At 35.5% G+C, this 12,999-nt stretch overlaps 1 protein-coding gene across 4 annotated transcripts in view; it reads left to right on the plus strand.

The window, feature by feature from the left end:
- LOC149837073 (uncharacterized) overlaps positions 1–9,483 on the plus strand; it is a 38,983-nt gene extending 29,500 nt beyond the window's left edge. For 2 of the 4 annotated variants that reach the window (XM_090005795.1, XM_090005798.1), the window contains 2 exons: positions 7,774–7,970; positions 9,240–9,483. In XM_090005795.1, the coding sequence (XP_089861921.1) occupies positions 7,774–7,921 (148 nt within the window). In that variant the 3' untranslated portion in view covers positions 7,922–7,970; positions 9,240–9,483. Of the gene's footprint in view, positions 1–7,751; positions 8,133–9,239 lie in introns of those variants that run through there. The other 2 variants (XM_090005797.1, XM_090005799.1) reach the window with 2 other exon arrangements.
- The last annotated feature ends 3,516 nt before the right edge of the window (positions 9,484–12,999 follow it).

Below are 12,999 nucleotides of genomic sequence, written 5' to 3' on the forward strand. Positions count from 1 at the left end.
TAGTCATTTTAGCTACCGGTGCAAAAGTTTTTTCATAATCAATTCCGTATTCTTGGGAATATCTTTTGGCCACTAACCTGACTTTATATCTTTCTAGGGTCCCATCACTCTTGGTTTTAACCTTCAAAACTCATTTATATCTTATAACTTTCTTTTATAAGAGTAACAAAGCTACTTCTCAAGTCTTATCCTTCTTAAGGGCATCTAGTTATATTCATGGCTTCAACCTATTGTGAAATGTTTTTGGCTTTGTTATAGTGTCTTGATTCATAATAGGAGTGTAAAGCTATTAAGCATGCTCTATAATTTGGTGTCAAAGTATCATATGATACAAACCTACTTGGTGGGATAGAGGCGTGATTAGATCTTCTAAGTGAGATTTCTTCTATGGAGGAGTTATGTGAATATTTTCTAAAGCACTTGGAGGATTTCTTTTCTCATGCCGGGTATATACTTGTATGGGTCTATCAATAATATCATCATTTCTTAATGTGATTCAACATTCTCATCATTAAGATGCTCATCACCATCTAATTTTTCTTCATTATCATTCAAAGAAATATCACAAGAAGTTAACTCTTCTTATGGTAAGAAATCAAATAAAAAGGTATAATCTACTTTTTGTTTCTCCTTAGTTTTCTCAAGTCCATTTTCATTTTCTAGAAGGTCACATCCTTACAAACATAAAGTTTGTTATTCTTAAAGTCAAAACATCTATAGCCTTTCCTTTTTTGTTTTTTCTATAACCAATGAAAGCACGTTCAATGGCTTTTCGAGACAATTTATCTTTTTTTATGTAAGAGAACAAAACACTTACATCAAAAGACTCGCAAACGCTTAAAATAGGTGTTCTTTTAAATAGTTTTTCATATGGAGAAACAAGTTGATGCAAAGATGGTGAGGGCATTCTATTTATCAAATAGGTTGCTGTTAGAACGACCTCGGCCCAATTTTTTTTGGAATATCTTTAAAGATAAGTAAGGTCCTAGCAATTTCCATAATCTACCTATGTTTTCTTTAGGCCAACCCATTTTATTGAGGAGTTCTAGGACAAGATTTTTTGGTGACAAATCTCATTTTGTTTTAAGTAATTTTGAAATTCATTGGATAAATATTCACCACCTGAGTCAAATCTAAGAGTGAAAATATTGCTTTGAAATTGATTTTCGACAATCATATGAAATTCTTTAAAAAAGGAGAATACATCGGATTTGAAATTAAGAAAGTAGATTCACACGTATATAGTGAAATCATCAATAAATGTAACACAATATAAATAACCCCCCATAGAAGGTCAATGCACTAATTCAAAAGGTCTTTTGGACACACATGTTTCATTAAGAAATGAAATATATTTCATCTTACAAAAAGTACAATCTTTGCAAATTAATTTTTTTTCATTACAAAATTTTTCCTCAAAAGGAAAAATACATCTTTGAGTAACATGTCCAAGTCTTTTATGTCAAGTTTTAATATCTTTATCTTGAACATAATTACAAAAAAAATTGAAGGAAGATTTAGAGAGTTCATGAAGTAGAGAGCTCGCCTTCTATGGCCTTGCCCAATCTGCGTCTTAGATCGAAGATCCTGCACGAAGCAACCCTTAGATGAGGAGATTTTAGAGATTTGGGAAATCGAAAAAAGATTTAAATTCAATTTTGGAGCCACCCTAACTTTTGGAACACAAGTTTTGAGAAGAATCTAAGGTTCCAATCTATGTCACATGGGTGCGGGTGCGGCTTAATTTCAAAAATTTTGAACACAGGGACACGAGTATATATATATATATATATATTAAAAAAATTATATATATCTAAAGACTATGTTGTTGCACCATCTTTAGCGCTAAAGACGGTGCTCTGCACAGTCTGGGTAAAGACTGTGCAACACAGTCTTGCTAAAGACTGTGCTCTGCACAGTCTGGTAAAAAATATGTTGCACAGTCTGGGTAAAGACTGTGCAGCTGCACAGTCTTTCTCTGCTAAAGACATAAGTATATATATTTTAAAAAATATATATAAAAGATATATTTTTTAGTTTTTATACATTTTTGTCCTAAAAATGGACAAAAATAGACTCTGTCAAAGTTGACCAAGTCCAAAATGTGGACGGACTCGGTCCAGGTGCATTGACCGAGTCTGACTTGTCGTTGACCGAGTCCGGCCCATGTCCGAAGCCGCACCCGTGTCGGGGCGTGTCGACTCGGGTGCGGCGCCTCCTTAGCCGAGTTCGTGTGACTTAGGTTCCAATACTTTTAATTTGCAAAGATATATTCCACCATCAGTAGAAACATAAAAAAGTTTTGAATTAGTACATAAATTGGATAAAACATTCTCACGTGGTGTCATATGAAAGGAAACTCCCGAATTAAGAATCCAAGAACACATACCTGGAGGAGAGGATGAGGCTATCACGACATCCGAAGTTGATGGAGATTTGAACAACTGTTGAAGTGCCTCCGATAGTTGAGAAAGTGAAACCCCCCCTCATTTTTTGATTGATTTTTCCCTTTTTGGTGTGGATTCTTGAACGGAAGCCACCTTGTTCTTGGAGGAATCATTGAGCTTGGGATAATTAGGTATTATGTGTCTTGGTTCATGGCAATGATGACAAATAGCTTTTCTATAGCCACCGCTATATCTATTATTACTACTATAGCTATTTTGTCTTCCAAAGTGTAGAGGCTTGTACAATTTCACATTGTCAAACGAGTTTCTTCTTGATATATTTTGGCAACCACATCTTCTAAAGGAAGAGGTTTAGATCTATGGAGAAGAGAAGATCTAACTTGTTCAAATTCGGGCCGAAACCGAGGTAGAAATTGAAAAAAGTGTTCTTTTTCCATTTGTTCCCTTTTTAGATCCACTTCTTCACTAGCAACCCACTTGGGTTCAAGTAATGTCAACTCATCCCATAGAGTAGCTACTGCACTAAAATAATCTCGGACACTCATGTGCCTTTGTTTGATGGTTTGTATTTTCTCTTGCAAGAAAAATTGTCTTACAAGGTCTTTTTGGGTATACATATCCTTCATAAAGAACCAAACCTAATTGGCTTTACAAAATTTTGCAATGTTGACACATATTTTGAGCTCAACATTATTTATAAACCATGCAAGAATTTTTGCATGGTTACTTTCCCAATTTCTTGAATAGTTTTCATTCAAGCATCTCCTTCTAAGGCTTTTTCTTGATCTCTTAGTTTGGTGAGTTTGAGTTGAGGCTCCAGGATAGTGTCCATTACATATCTCTAAAGCTTATTTCCTTTGAGGTTATTTTCCATTGTGGATGCTCACACCATGTAGTTGAAACCATTTAGCTTGAAGGATATCATTTTTTTGTTCATGTTCCATATTGAATGGTAGAAGAGAGAAAGAGAAGAATGTGGAAGAACACGTTCACTTGAGTCACCATAAGCACCACAAGTACACGAACACTTGAAGATGCTTTTACACAATAATGAACACTTGATGACCACTTTCCATAAGACCAAAAACACTATGGCTTTGATACCATGTAATGAAGTATGCAAAATTACAAAATAAAGTGCATAAGCACATAAACAAGACCAAGAAAAGACAATACAAAGGGACGAAGGCACAATACAAGCACAAAAGTGCATACAAAGACTTCAAAGAGTCTAGAAAATGAACACAAAAGTAAAAAAATATTGTCTTTGTTAAGTAAAAATGCTTAAACAAAGCATTGAAATACAAGAGAGGGGTTCAACCCCTATTTATACAAGGGGAGCATGGGATTCTATTGGGGAGCTCTCAATAGAGTCGTTGGGAACTCCCCAACAATCACATTCTATTCACTAAATGACAAAATAAAATAAAAAACAAAAAAGTGGAAAAATTGTTCCTAGTGAACAATACTATTACATGAGAGTAAAATGACCAAAATGCCCTTGAAGGGCAATACAAAATATATATATATATATATATATATATATATATAACTTATTTTAACAACCATGTGAACTGCAAAGGGGCGCTCTTTTTTTGTGGTGGTGGTGGTGGGGGGGGGGTGATGGTGGTGGTGAGTGTTGGACTTAGTGGACTAGTTTTTTTGCTTTCAGATTTGTGTATAAGGAAATAGATCCAAGTATGCCTAGTAAAATCATAAAAAAAAATTATATAATACACAAATCCACGCTAATATATAATAGGTGTTGGGCCCTAAACATCCAAATGTATTAACTCAGGTGGTCGAGAAGAAACAAAGGTTCTTTCTTGAAATGGTAATCTCTTCATTTTGCAAAGAATACAATCTTTATATGTTAAATTTTTCAGAATTACAAAAGTTTTCCATTTTTGAAAAATACTGAATTTTGGATACATTTGGATGGCCAAGCCTTTTATGCCATAAAAGCAAATCTAATTTCTGAACATTACAATAAAAAATATTCTTGGGTATTTCTAAAAAATCCATGTAGTATAAGCCTCCTTCTCTATGGCCTTCCCGAATCAGCTTCCCTAACTGGCGATCTTGCACCTGAAAACCATTGGAGTTGAAGAAAACATTACATCCATGGTCAGATAATTGAGAAACAAACAAAAGATTTAAATTTATATTTACCTTTTAGAATATATTTTTTTAAAAATATTTTCAAAATATTTTATTCCTTTTATTTCAAGGGATGTCCCATCAATAGTAAGCACATTTGATCAATTTGAGCTACGACATTCAGATAATATATCACTATTTGGCCTCATATGAAATGAGATAATTGAGTTGAGAAGCCAAAGAGATTTACTAAGATCAAAGAAGCTAAAGCAACAAACCATGACTTCAGTTGATAAGGATGATCCTTTGAGTAGAGGTTGAAGAGCCTCTACTAGTTGTATCAAGGACATGTTCCCAATAGATGAGTCTTGAGCATTTTTGACATCACTTGACTCTTGTGGAGGACCAACCGAGTTGGCCTTCTTCTCATACGACCTTTTTAATTTAGTACAATAAGTTTTGGCATGTCCCGGTTCATGACAATAATAACAAATGACTTTTTTCTTCTCATACTCATTGCCTTCTTTTCCATAATGCCTCATTGTTTGGCCTTTCATAGTGTGGTGGTTTGTAAATACAAACATAGTTTCTCAGTTTAGATACGGCTAGAATCGAGTCATCATTACTCTTAAAAATCATCTTTTCAAGCTTAATTTTCTCCATACTTAATTTCTCTCTAGTGTCTTCAATTGAGGGAACTTTTCCTTGATGAAGAAGAACGAATTTGGTGGATTCAAATTCCGACCTCAATCCATTGATGAATTGGTAAAAATGCTCCACATCTATTTGATTTTGGCGGAGTTCTAAATCTTCGGGACATTGCCATTTTGGTTCAAGAAGAGCCAACACTTCTTAAAACTCGGACAATTCATTATAGTATTCTCTAATACTGTTGTCTCCTTGAGTCATATTATGGATTTTGTCTTGCAAATTGTACACATGTGCAATATCTTTAAGAGAGTATATTCTCTTGAGATAATTTCATGCCTTATTTGCATGTTCAAATTTAGCAAGATTAGAGCACTTCTTAGTATCAACACTACTAATAAGCCAAAACATAATCTTGGCATGCCCAATTCTCCATTCCTTTCATTTCTTTTCATAGGTGTCCATTGCCTTATTTTTTCCCACCTTCTTAAGAGGTACTTGTTTCTCACCTCTTACTTTGGTAATGATTAGCTTGGGTTTCAGATCGGTTTCATCCACTAGTCCCCACAACCCTTTCCCCATATAAGGTGCTTCATGATTAAATCCCATGTTACATAATTGAATTCATTGAGTTTGATGGGTTTTATGGTGACATTTTCATTGTCATCTATTGTTGCAAGGGCTAAAGAAAGAGCACGAAGAAAATAATAGAGAAGAGGAAGAAGAAAAAAGAGAAAAGGTAAGGTGAATTGCACGAGCACTCCACCACCAAGTAAGCACCACCGATTAAGAGCACGAGCACTCCACCACCAAGTGAGCACCACCAATCTTTCACTTGAAACACAATCACGGTCTCACAAGCACTTGAATAAGAATTACAAAAGAGCTTTAACACCTTCAAGCTTTGAGTGACATGCTTTCCAATGTACCAAAAAATTCAGCTTGATCACCAAGCTCTGATACCATGTAAGGAAATAAGAGTCTCCAATGATGTTCTCCAAATCACCAAAGTGGAAACACAAAAAAGCCACAACAAGGTCCACCAAAACACAAAAAATGAACACACAAATAACCACAAATAGGTTCACTCACCAAACCCACTAAAGGAGCCCGCAAAGAATGCTCACATATGTAAAAAGTAATATTTTATTGATGTAGAATTTATGCAAGAAGCATTACACAAGAGAGGGGTTTCACCCCTATATATACACATAAATGAGTCTGGATCAGGTGCAATCGCATGGCACAAAATTTGTGCATTAAGCACGTGATTGCCCTTCATCAGGCCTTGGGCCCCACAACTGACGGGCCCTGTCCCCAAGATGGAGGGTGATCAGGTTCTTAATGCACAAATATTTGTGCAATCATATTGCACCTGATCTTTTCACCACAAAAATAGGGAGCTCCAAAGAGTCATTAACGGCTTTATTTAGAGCCGTCGGACCTCTCCCAACGACTATTTTTTGACTAGTTAAAATAGAGTCGTTGGACCTCTCCCAACGACTATTTTTTGACTAGTCAACAAGCGTTGACTAGTTCAACAAGAACAAAAAAGTAAAAAATAAACTAACCTAGTTACATATAAATACATATAAATACATATATATATACACATATAAATACATATACGAATACACATGTATATATGTACGTAATACGTATAAATATGTATATATACCATGTATAAATACATTTTTAACAATGTTGACAGTAAAATTATATCTACAAAGAAAAGGATTTTGGTTGCCATAAAATTTGTTTAATCTCTGCAAATTCTAGTTTCAATACAGAATGAGGGAAACAAGATTGGGATATTCAAATGTTTTCTTTTGGAACCATTTGGGTATTTACTGAGCATATATGATTCAAAGAGATGTATAACAATGTATGGTGAAGATGCAGTATTTTGGAGCATAAAAGAACTAAGACATCCTCAACTTATACTTTAATTCCACATTTTTTATATGATCAATGATGTGAGATGTTGACTTAAATTTGATCTACTACCCTGATTTTTGGCATTGTATTGTTTTGTTGTTGTATACCTTCACCTTTTTTTTTTCAGAACAAAAAATTGGGACATCTTTGTAGTCTCAAAACCTGAGGAACTGCTGATGTTTTAGTGGTTGATGATTGGATTAATATCTGTTCTCTTGATCATGTTGATGTTGTGCAGCTTTATTTGTATAGTTTGTGATATTTTTTGAAGAAAAAGAAGGTTTTCACCTATTTGAAAGCTACGATTTCTTAGTTTTCAGATACTTTGCTCGGTGAAGTTGCTTAATTGCTAGAACTAACTGGAGTGTTTCTTCCATAGAACATTGAGTTCATCAGTAACATGCTAGTGCTGAATTCTCTAACGTTGAGCAACTTGAGACCAGGCACCAGACCACTAGTTTTTATAAGATGCAGTCAGTTTTTATTAGTCTTATGATACTGTTGGAAATTTAATATATTTTTGTTTGCACCATCTTCTTTACATTGCTTGTGATGCTTTTTTTAATGTATAATCTTGGCAGGGTTTTTTAATATGTTTACATTTGCACCATCTTCGTCGGGATTGCTTGTGATGCTTTTAGTGTATTATCTTAACAGGGGGATTTGATTATTTTGCCAGATCGGCAGCCCAGAGGAATTACTCACTGAAAGAAGAAGATTTTCCACCTCTGGAGTTCCCTCCCCAGGGAGGAGCTGGTGGTGGGAACAACTGTAACGGCAGAGCTTCCCATTACCAGACCTTCCTTTTCACCCCCCCTCACTCATAAAGGAGACTTTGTCTATTTGCTCTATTGGGTATCTGTACATTTTACTCATGTAAGTGGACACTTCCTTTTTAACTCCTCTTACCAGTGTAGATGGTAGTGTCTGTATGTACATCACCAAAGTCTTTAACCTTCTACCCATTCTACAAATGATGTAGCTAAGGGGATGATGATATTGGTCGGGATAATAGAGATGGCAGGAGTGAGAGAAGATGTTTACTGTTTTTTTTAATCTTTGTAGTTTTAGGAGTTTTTGATGTTCCTTTAATTGTTCATTTATTGTGGTTAGGATTCCTTGTGCTAGTTGCTGGGTTTCTGGTTTCTACCTTGTATTGGGTCTTATGATGTAGCAGCATGTCATGTATCAAGGTGAACTACAGAAAAGCTCAGAATGTAGGGCTGGCGAGACACATCTTTTCATTTCTAATAGATCACTAACAATTAAACTTCTCATTGGAATCATATTTATACATCTTTTTACTTTTCCTTTTCAGTTTCAGAACTCTCTCTCTCTCTCTCTCTTGCTGGTACACTTTTTTTTTTGAGACAAGGCAATCTTTCGCTGGCAAACACACACACATTCCCTTCTTTGCAGCAGTATGGGTAGGATGTGGTTTCTCTCCAAGAAAATGTTGACATAAGTTGCTTGGCTTCACAATTCATGTAGTTGGTAGGCCGTAGCTATCTATTTTGTTCATTACATTATTAAATGCCATTTTGTATTTGAAAGTGAATCATGCAAGGCCTTGAGGAATAGGTAAAACACAAAGACGGACTGCCACCGAGCGGCAACCATATGAGCAGCGTCTGATAGTAAAAATAGCATATACTGAATTCACCTTTAAAGTCAACCAGAATGTGTCATTCTTGTGTTTTTATGCCACGTAGAATGTTAGTGCATTGCTATCCATCAGTTTCTTCATAGCTGCCAGCCGCAGCTAGATTTGCAGCTAAGGCAGTGATCATGTCAGGACAAGGTTGGACATGGCAAAACAGTGTCTCTGCTGGTTGCCTGTATCAGTTCATGTTTGTGGTCACCACATTGCAGGAGGCCATTTGTGCTGCGAACTTTAGAAACACGACCTTTTTGGTTGTATTTAGTATCACAAGATCAACTCTTGAGACTAAGCTGGTCAAAAACAATTGTTCATGATTTTTAAACTCTTTGCATTATGCCTCTAGATTTACTGTGGTTTTCTGCTGAGTCTAATATAACATCACATATGTTTTTAAATTAATTAAGTCTAGTACTTTATGCAAGTGGCAACTTTTACCTATTCAGTGAAGTTCTCAGACCCTGCTTCTTTGGCCCCTTCAACAGGTACACCATGAGCACGGGAGGCGACCTGGCATCCCATGCTTGGAATGAAACATACCTTGACCCACTAGATCTAATCTTACTGCACAGCTTCATGGGTAACCTTCATCTGGGGCATGTTCGCTTGCATTTTGAAATATGTAAAAGATGAAAATATGTGTGATTCACGACTTGCAGAATCTCACGTGAATTGCAATCACAAGCCTCGCATGTACAGGGCCATGTATTTGATTCATTTGCAGCAAAATTTGCACACTTGCTTGGAGGCGTGTAAGGCTCGGTTTGGGAGCCAGAGTTGAGAGGGATAAGATGAGAACAGTGATGGGTCGGTGGAGATGGTAGCGGAGTTCACAACAGAACTCTGCCAAATTGAACTATCTGAGCGTCCCAACTCTGCTCTGATCTCTCCTCTGAATTCCTCTCCCCTTCCAACTATGCCAAACCAATTGGTGGAGATGAGGGGGGATTCCGGAAACCTCTGCTTCTGACACCGGCTCCCAAACAGATCTTAAATAATTTGCATGAATTGGAATCTCATGTTCACATTGGGGGGCCAAGCAGTGGTGCCCTTTGTGTTGTAATTTTGCTAAATAACTGCGTGCACCAAACAAGGCCCCTCTGCGCAAGCCAAAGCGTAGAAGCTTAGGCCCTGGGGTCCTAGCCTTAGAGTTTTATGCTTCTGGCACGATTACCATAGGTATGGCGGGCTGAGCCAGTGCAACCATGTCTTTGTGCCTGGTACAGTTTCTTCAGGTTATAAATTAAAAAAAAAACTGCATGCACCATACAGATGTCAATATGCTTGCTTTTATAGGATTCACTTCTTAGAACATTTGATTATGATGCATTGATAGGTTTTTATTAGGTTTCAAAAATCAACATCTTACCATTTTCATAAATGTTTGAGGCTCCAAATACCCTTTTTTTATCCAAAATACATGATCCAAGTGTCGATTTCTAGTAAATCAATCGCGCTGAACACATTTATGGGTCAGAATTTAGTAAAAAACACTGAAAATCCACTATTATGTTTCATTTAGTAGGTTTTGTATTTTAGAGGTTTTCATTTCCTTATAAGATAATGTTAAATTTTATATACTATACAACTTTCAACTGATTGAAAAAAATAGTAAAACACCCTGGAAAGCAATCATGTTTTTGAAAATATATTATCATTTTTTGAAATAAATTAAATATTTTGCTTTAACAAAAAGTCAAAAACACCTTTTAAAGCATACTTTATTAATTTGAATTTAGAAAGTCAAGGTGACTTTTTTGTCTTGAAAGCAGGGTGACAATATCGCGATATTTAGGAAAATCTCGTGAGAAAAATGCGAGAAAAACTGTAAAAGTTTTAAACAGCTAATTCTCCCGAGATTTTTATTTTTGACAATTTCTCGTGAAATATCGTGAGATTTAGTAAATGTTTCGCACTTTTTATTGTCTTTTTTTTCACGGTTCTTTCAAAACGCACAAAGCAAAACTTAATGTTAGACACCCTAGTTACCAACTTAGGAATACGATTCACGAACTCTGCAACCGGCGACTGCAACTGGTGAGGGGTGATTGCTACCGGCAACTATCGGAAACTGGCTGGTGCATCTCTCTTTCATCTCTCAATCGACCACTGCAACAGGGACTATCTTATCCCCATTATACTTTGGCAAACCATAGAAGACCACCCTCCCAATATTCAGATTCAAGCCCATTCCCACATCACTGGCCACAATCACATCGTACCCATTATCCTGATCATTGAACAGACTGGCGGAGCCTTCTTGTCTCTGGTGGCAGAGCCCCATAGATAACACAGCATCGATGACTCGTGAACTTCTCAATCACCAATTTCACCTCAAATACCTCTCTCCTTGAGAATGCTATCACACAATCTCCAGATCACACATTCCGGAGATCCCCTTGAAGGGTTTTTGCCTCCACCACCAAAGGCTTAAACCGGTCATAATGGTGCTCAACCAATTCATCGTCTGTCTTTGAACAAATCTTCCTTACAATCTTCTCGCACAGGTGAATCTCATTTTTTTTGGGTTTCTGGCGATGCATTTTAGCAAATTTTTGGTAATTAGTGCATGCAAAATGTTCCGTTTTGATGCATTCTTGCTAAATATTTGTTTTGTTTTGATGTGTTTTAATGGTGGATTCAATAATATTTGATGTGTTTTGATGACAAGGAAAGTGAATTTTCGTAACCCCACTTTTCTCATTTTTCTGATGAATTGAGTAAATGTTAGAACTGTGTGCAATAGTGTAGTAAATGGTAGAACTAATTTTCAGGACTTTTAGCCTTGTAAATGCCAGAAAAGAGAAACTTTTAATTTTCACTGTAGGACCAATGTAAACAGTGTGCAATATTTCTGTTTTTCGGGAGGAAAGAAATTAGTCCATGCCCCCATTATCTTTTTGTATAAACTTGAATATGTTTGTTTTCTCATGAACTTGTGATCATTTTGTTTTTGTTTTGGATACTTGATTATTGATACTTAATACTTAATGTATGATGATTTAGTTGGTGTTTGATACTTATTTTAATGTAAGTACATTTGATGCACATGTTTATACTTATTTGATGTTGGATAGTTCTTAGATATGGTTAGTGAGATTGAAAATAGATTTTATATTTTTTTGCATGTAAAATCAAATTATTTTATTTTATTTTTTAGATTTTTTGAGAATTTATTTGATTTTTTAATTTTTCTCAAGATTTTGCCAAAAAAAAACTAGAGAAATATTAAAAAGTTGAAAATCTCTCAAGAAATTCAATGCTGAGAATTTGCGTTTTAAACTTTTGTCACCATGCCTTTTCCCTATATATATATATATATATGTATATATATATTAGAGAGAGAGAGCTTCTAATTAATCATGCCCAAATACATGTCTCGTGGTTCACTGCATTTCTGTCCCAAGATAGTGGAGTGCATCTGGGCTGAATGATAGTTTTGACTCCATAAAAAAAAAAAAAAAGTGAAAACGTCATTTTGCACGCCAGCTTTAACGAATGCAGAGTTATGTACTGATCAGCGTATTTAAATTAAAATTCAATGGGCCAATGAAGTGAGTGTTACCTGCAAAAATGCGGGTACAATGCAGATATGCTGCTATAAGGAGCAGATGTCACGGCACCAACACTATTGCAGAGTTCGTGAATGGTATTCCTAAGTTCGTAACTAGGGTTTCTAACATTAAGTTTTGCTTTGTGTGTTTTGAAAGAATCGTGAAAAAAAAGACAATAAAAATTCTGACAAAAACATCGGCAAAAATATCACGAGATTTATTAAATCTCATGATATTTTTGTGAGAAATATCAAAAAAAAAATCTTGCAAGATTTAGCCGTTTAAAACTTTTACAGTTTTTCTCACATTTTTTTTTCTAAATTTTCATAAATATCGCCATATTTGTTACCATGGGAAAAGGTAAGGAACTAATGAGTTAGAAATCATGGGTGCAAGTTGTATCGATTCAATCTAACCAAATAGAGGTGTTCATTATGGTTTGTTTGCTAAGGATCAAGCCTTGGCATGCTTTTCAGATGTAAAAATGTGATCTTTTGAAATTATTAAATTTTGGTGCATTGAAGGCCTCAATGCTGTTGATTTTTTGACTCATTTAAAAACCTAATTACTCGTCATAATCACATAATTCAAAATAAGTATCCTACTAAACAAACCATCCTGTAGATCACATCCATAACATTTGATCTACAAAAAAATGAAGAAAAAAGTGATTTCTAGTCATTAGTTCCTC

Source organism: Nuphar pumila, chromosome 5 (assembly GCF_984573655.1).
Source record: "Nuphar pumila chromosome 5, dmNupPumi1.hap1.1, whole genome shotgun sequence".
Lineage (NCBI taxonomy): Eukaryota > Viridiplantae > Streptophyta > Magnoliopsida > Nymphaeales > Nymphaeaceae > Nuphar > Nuphar pumila.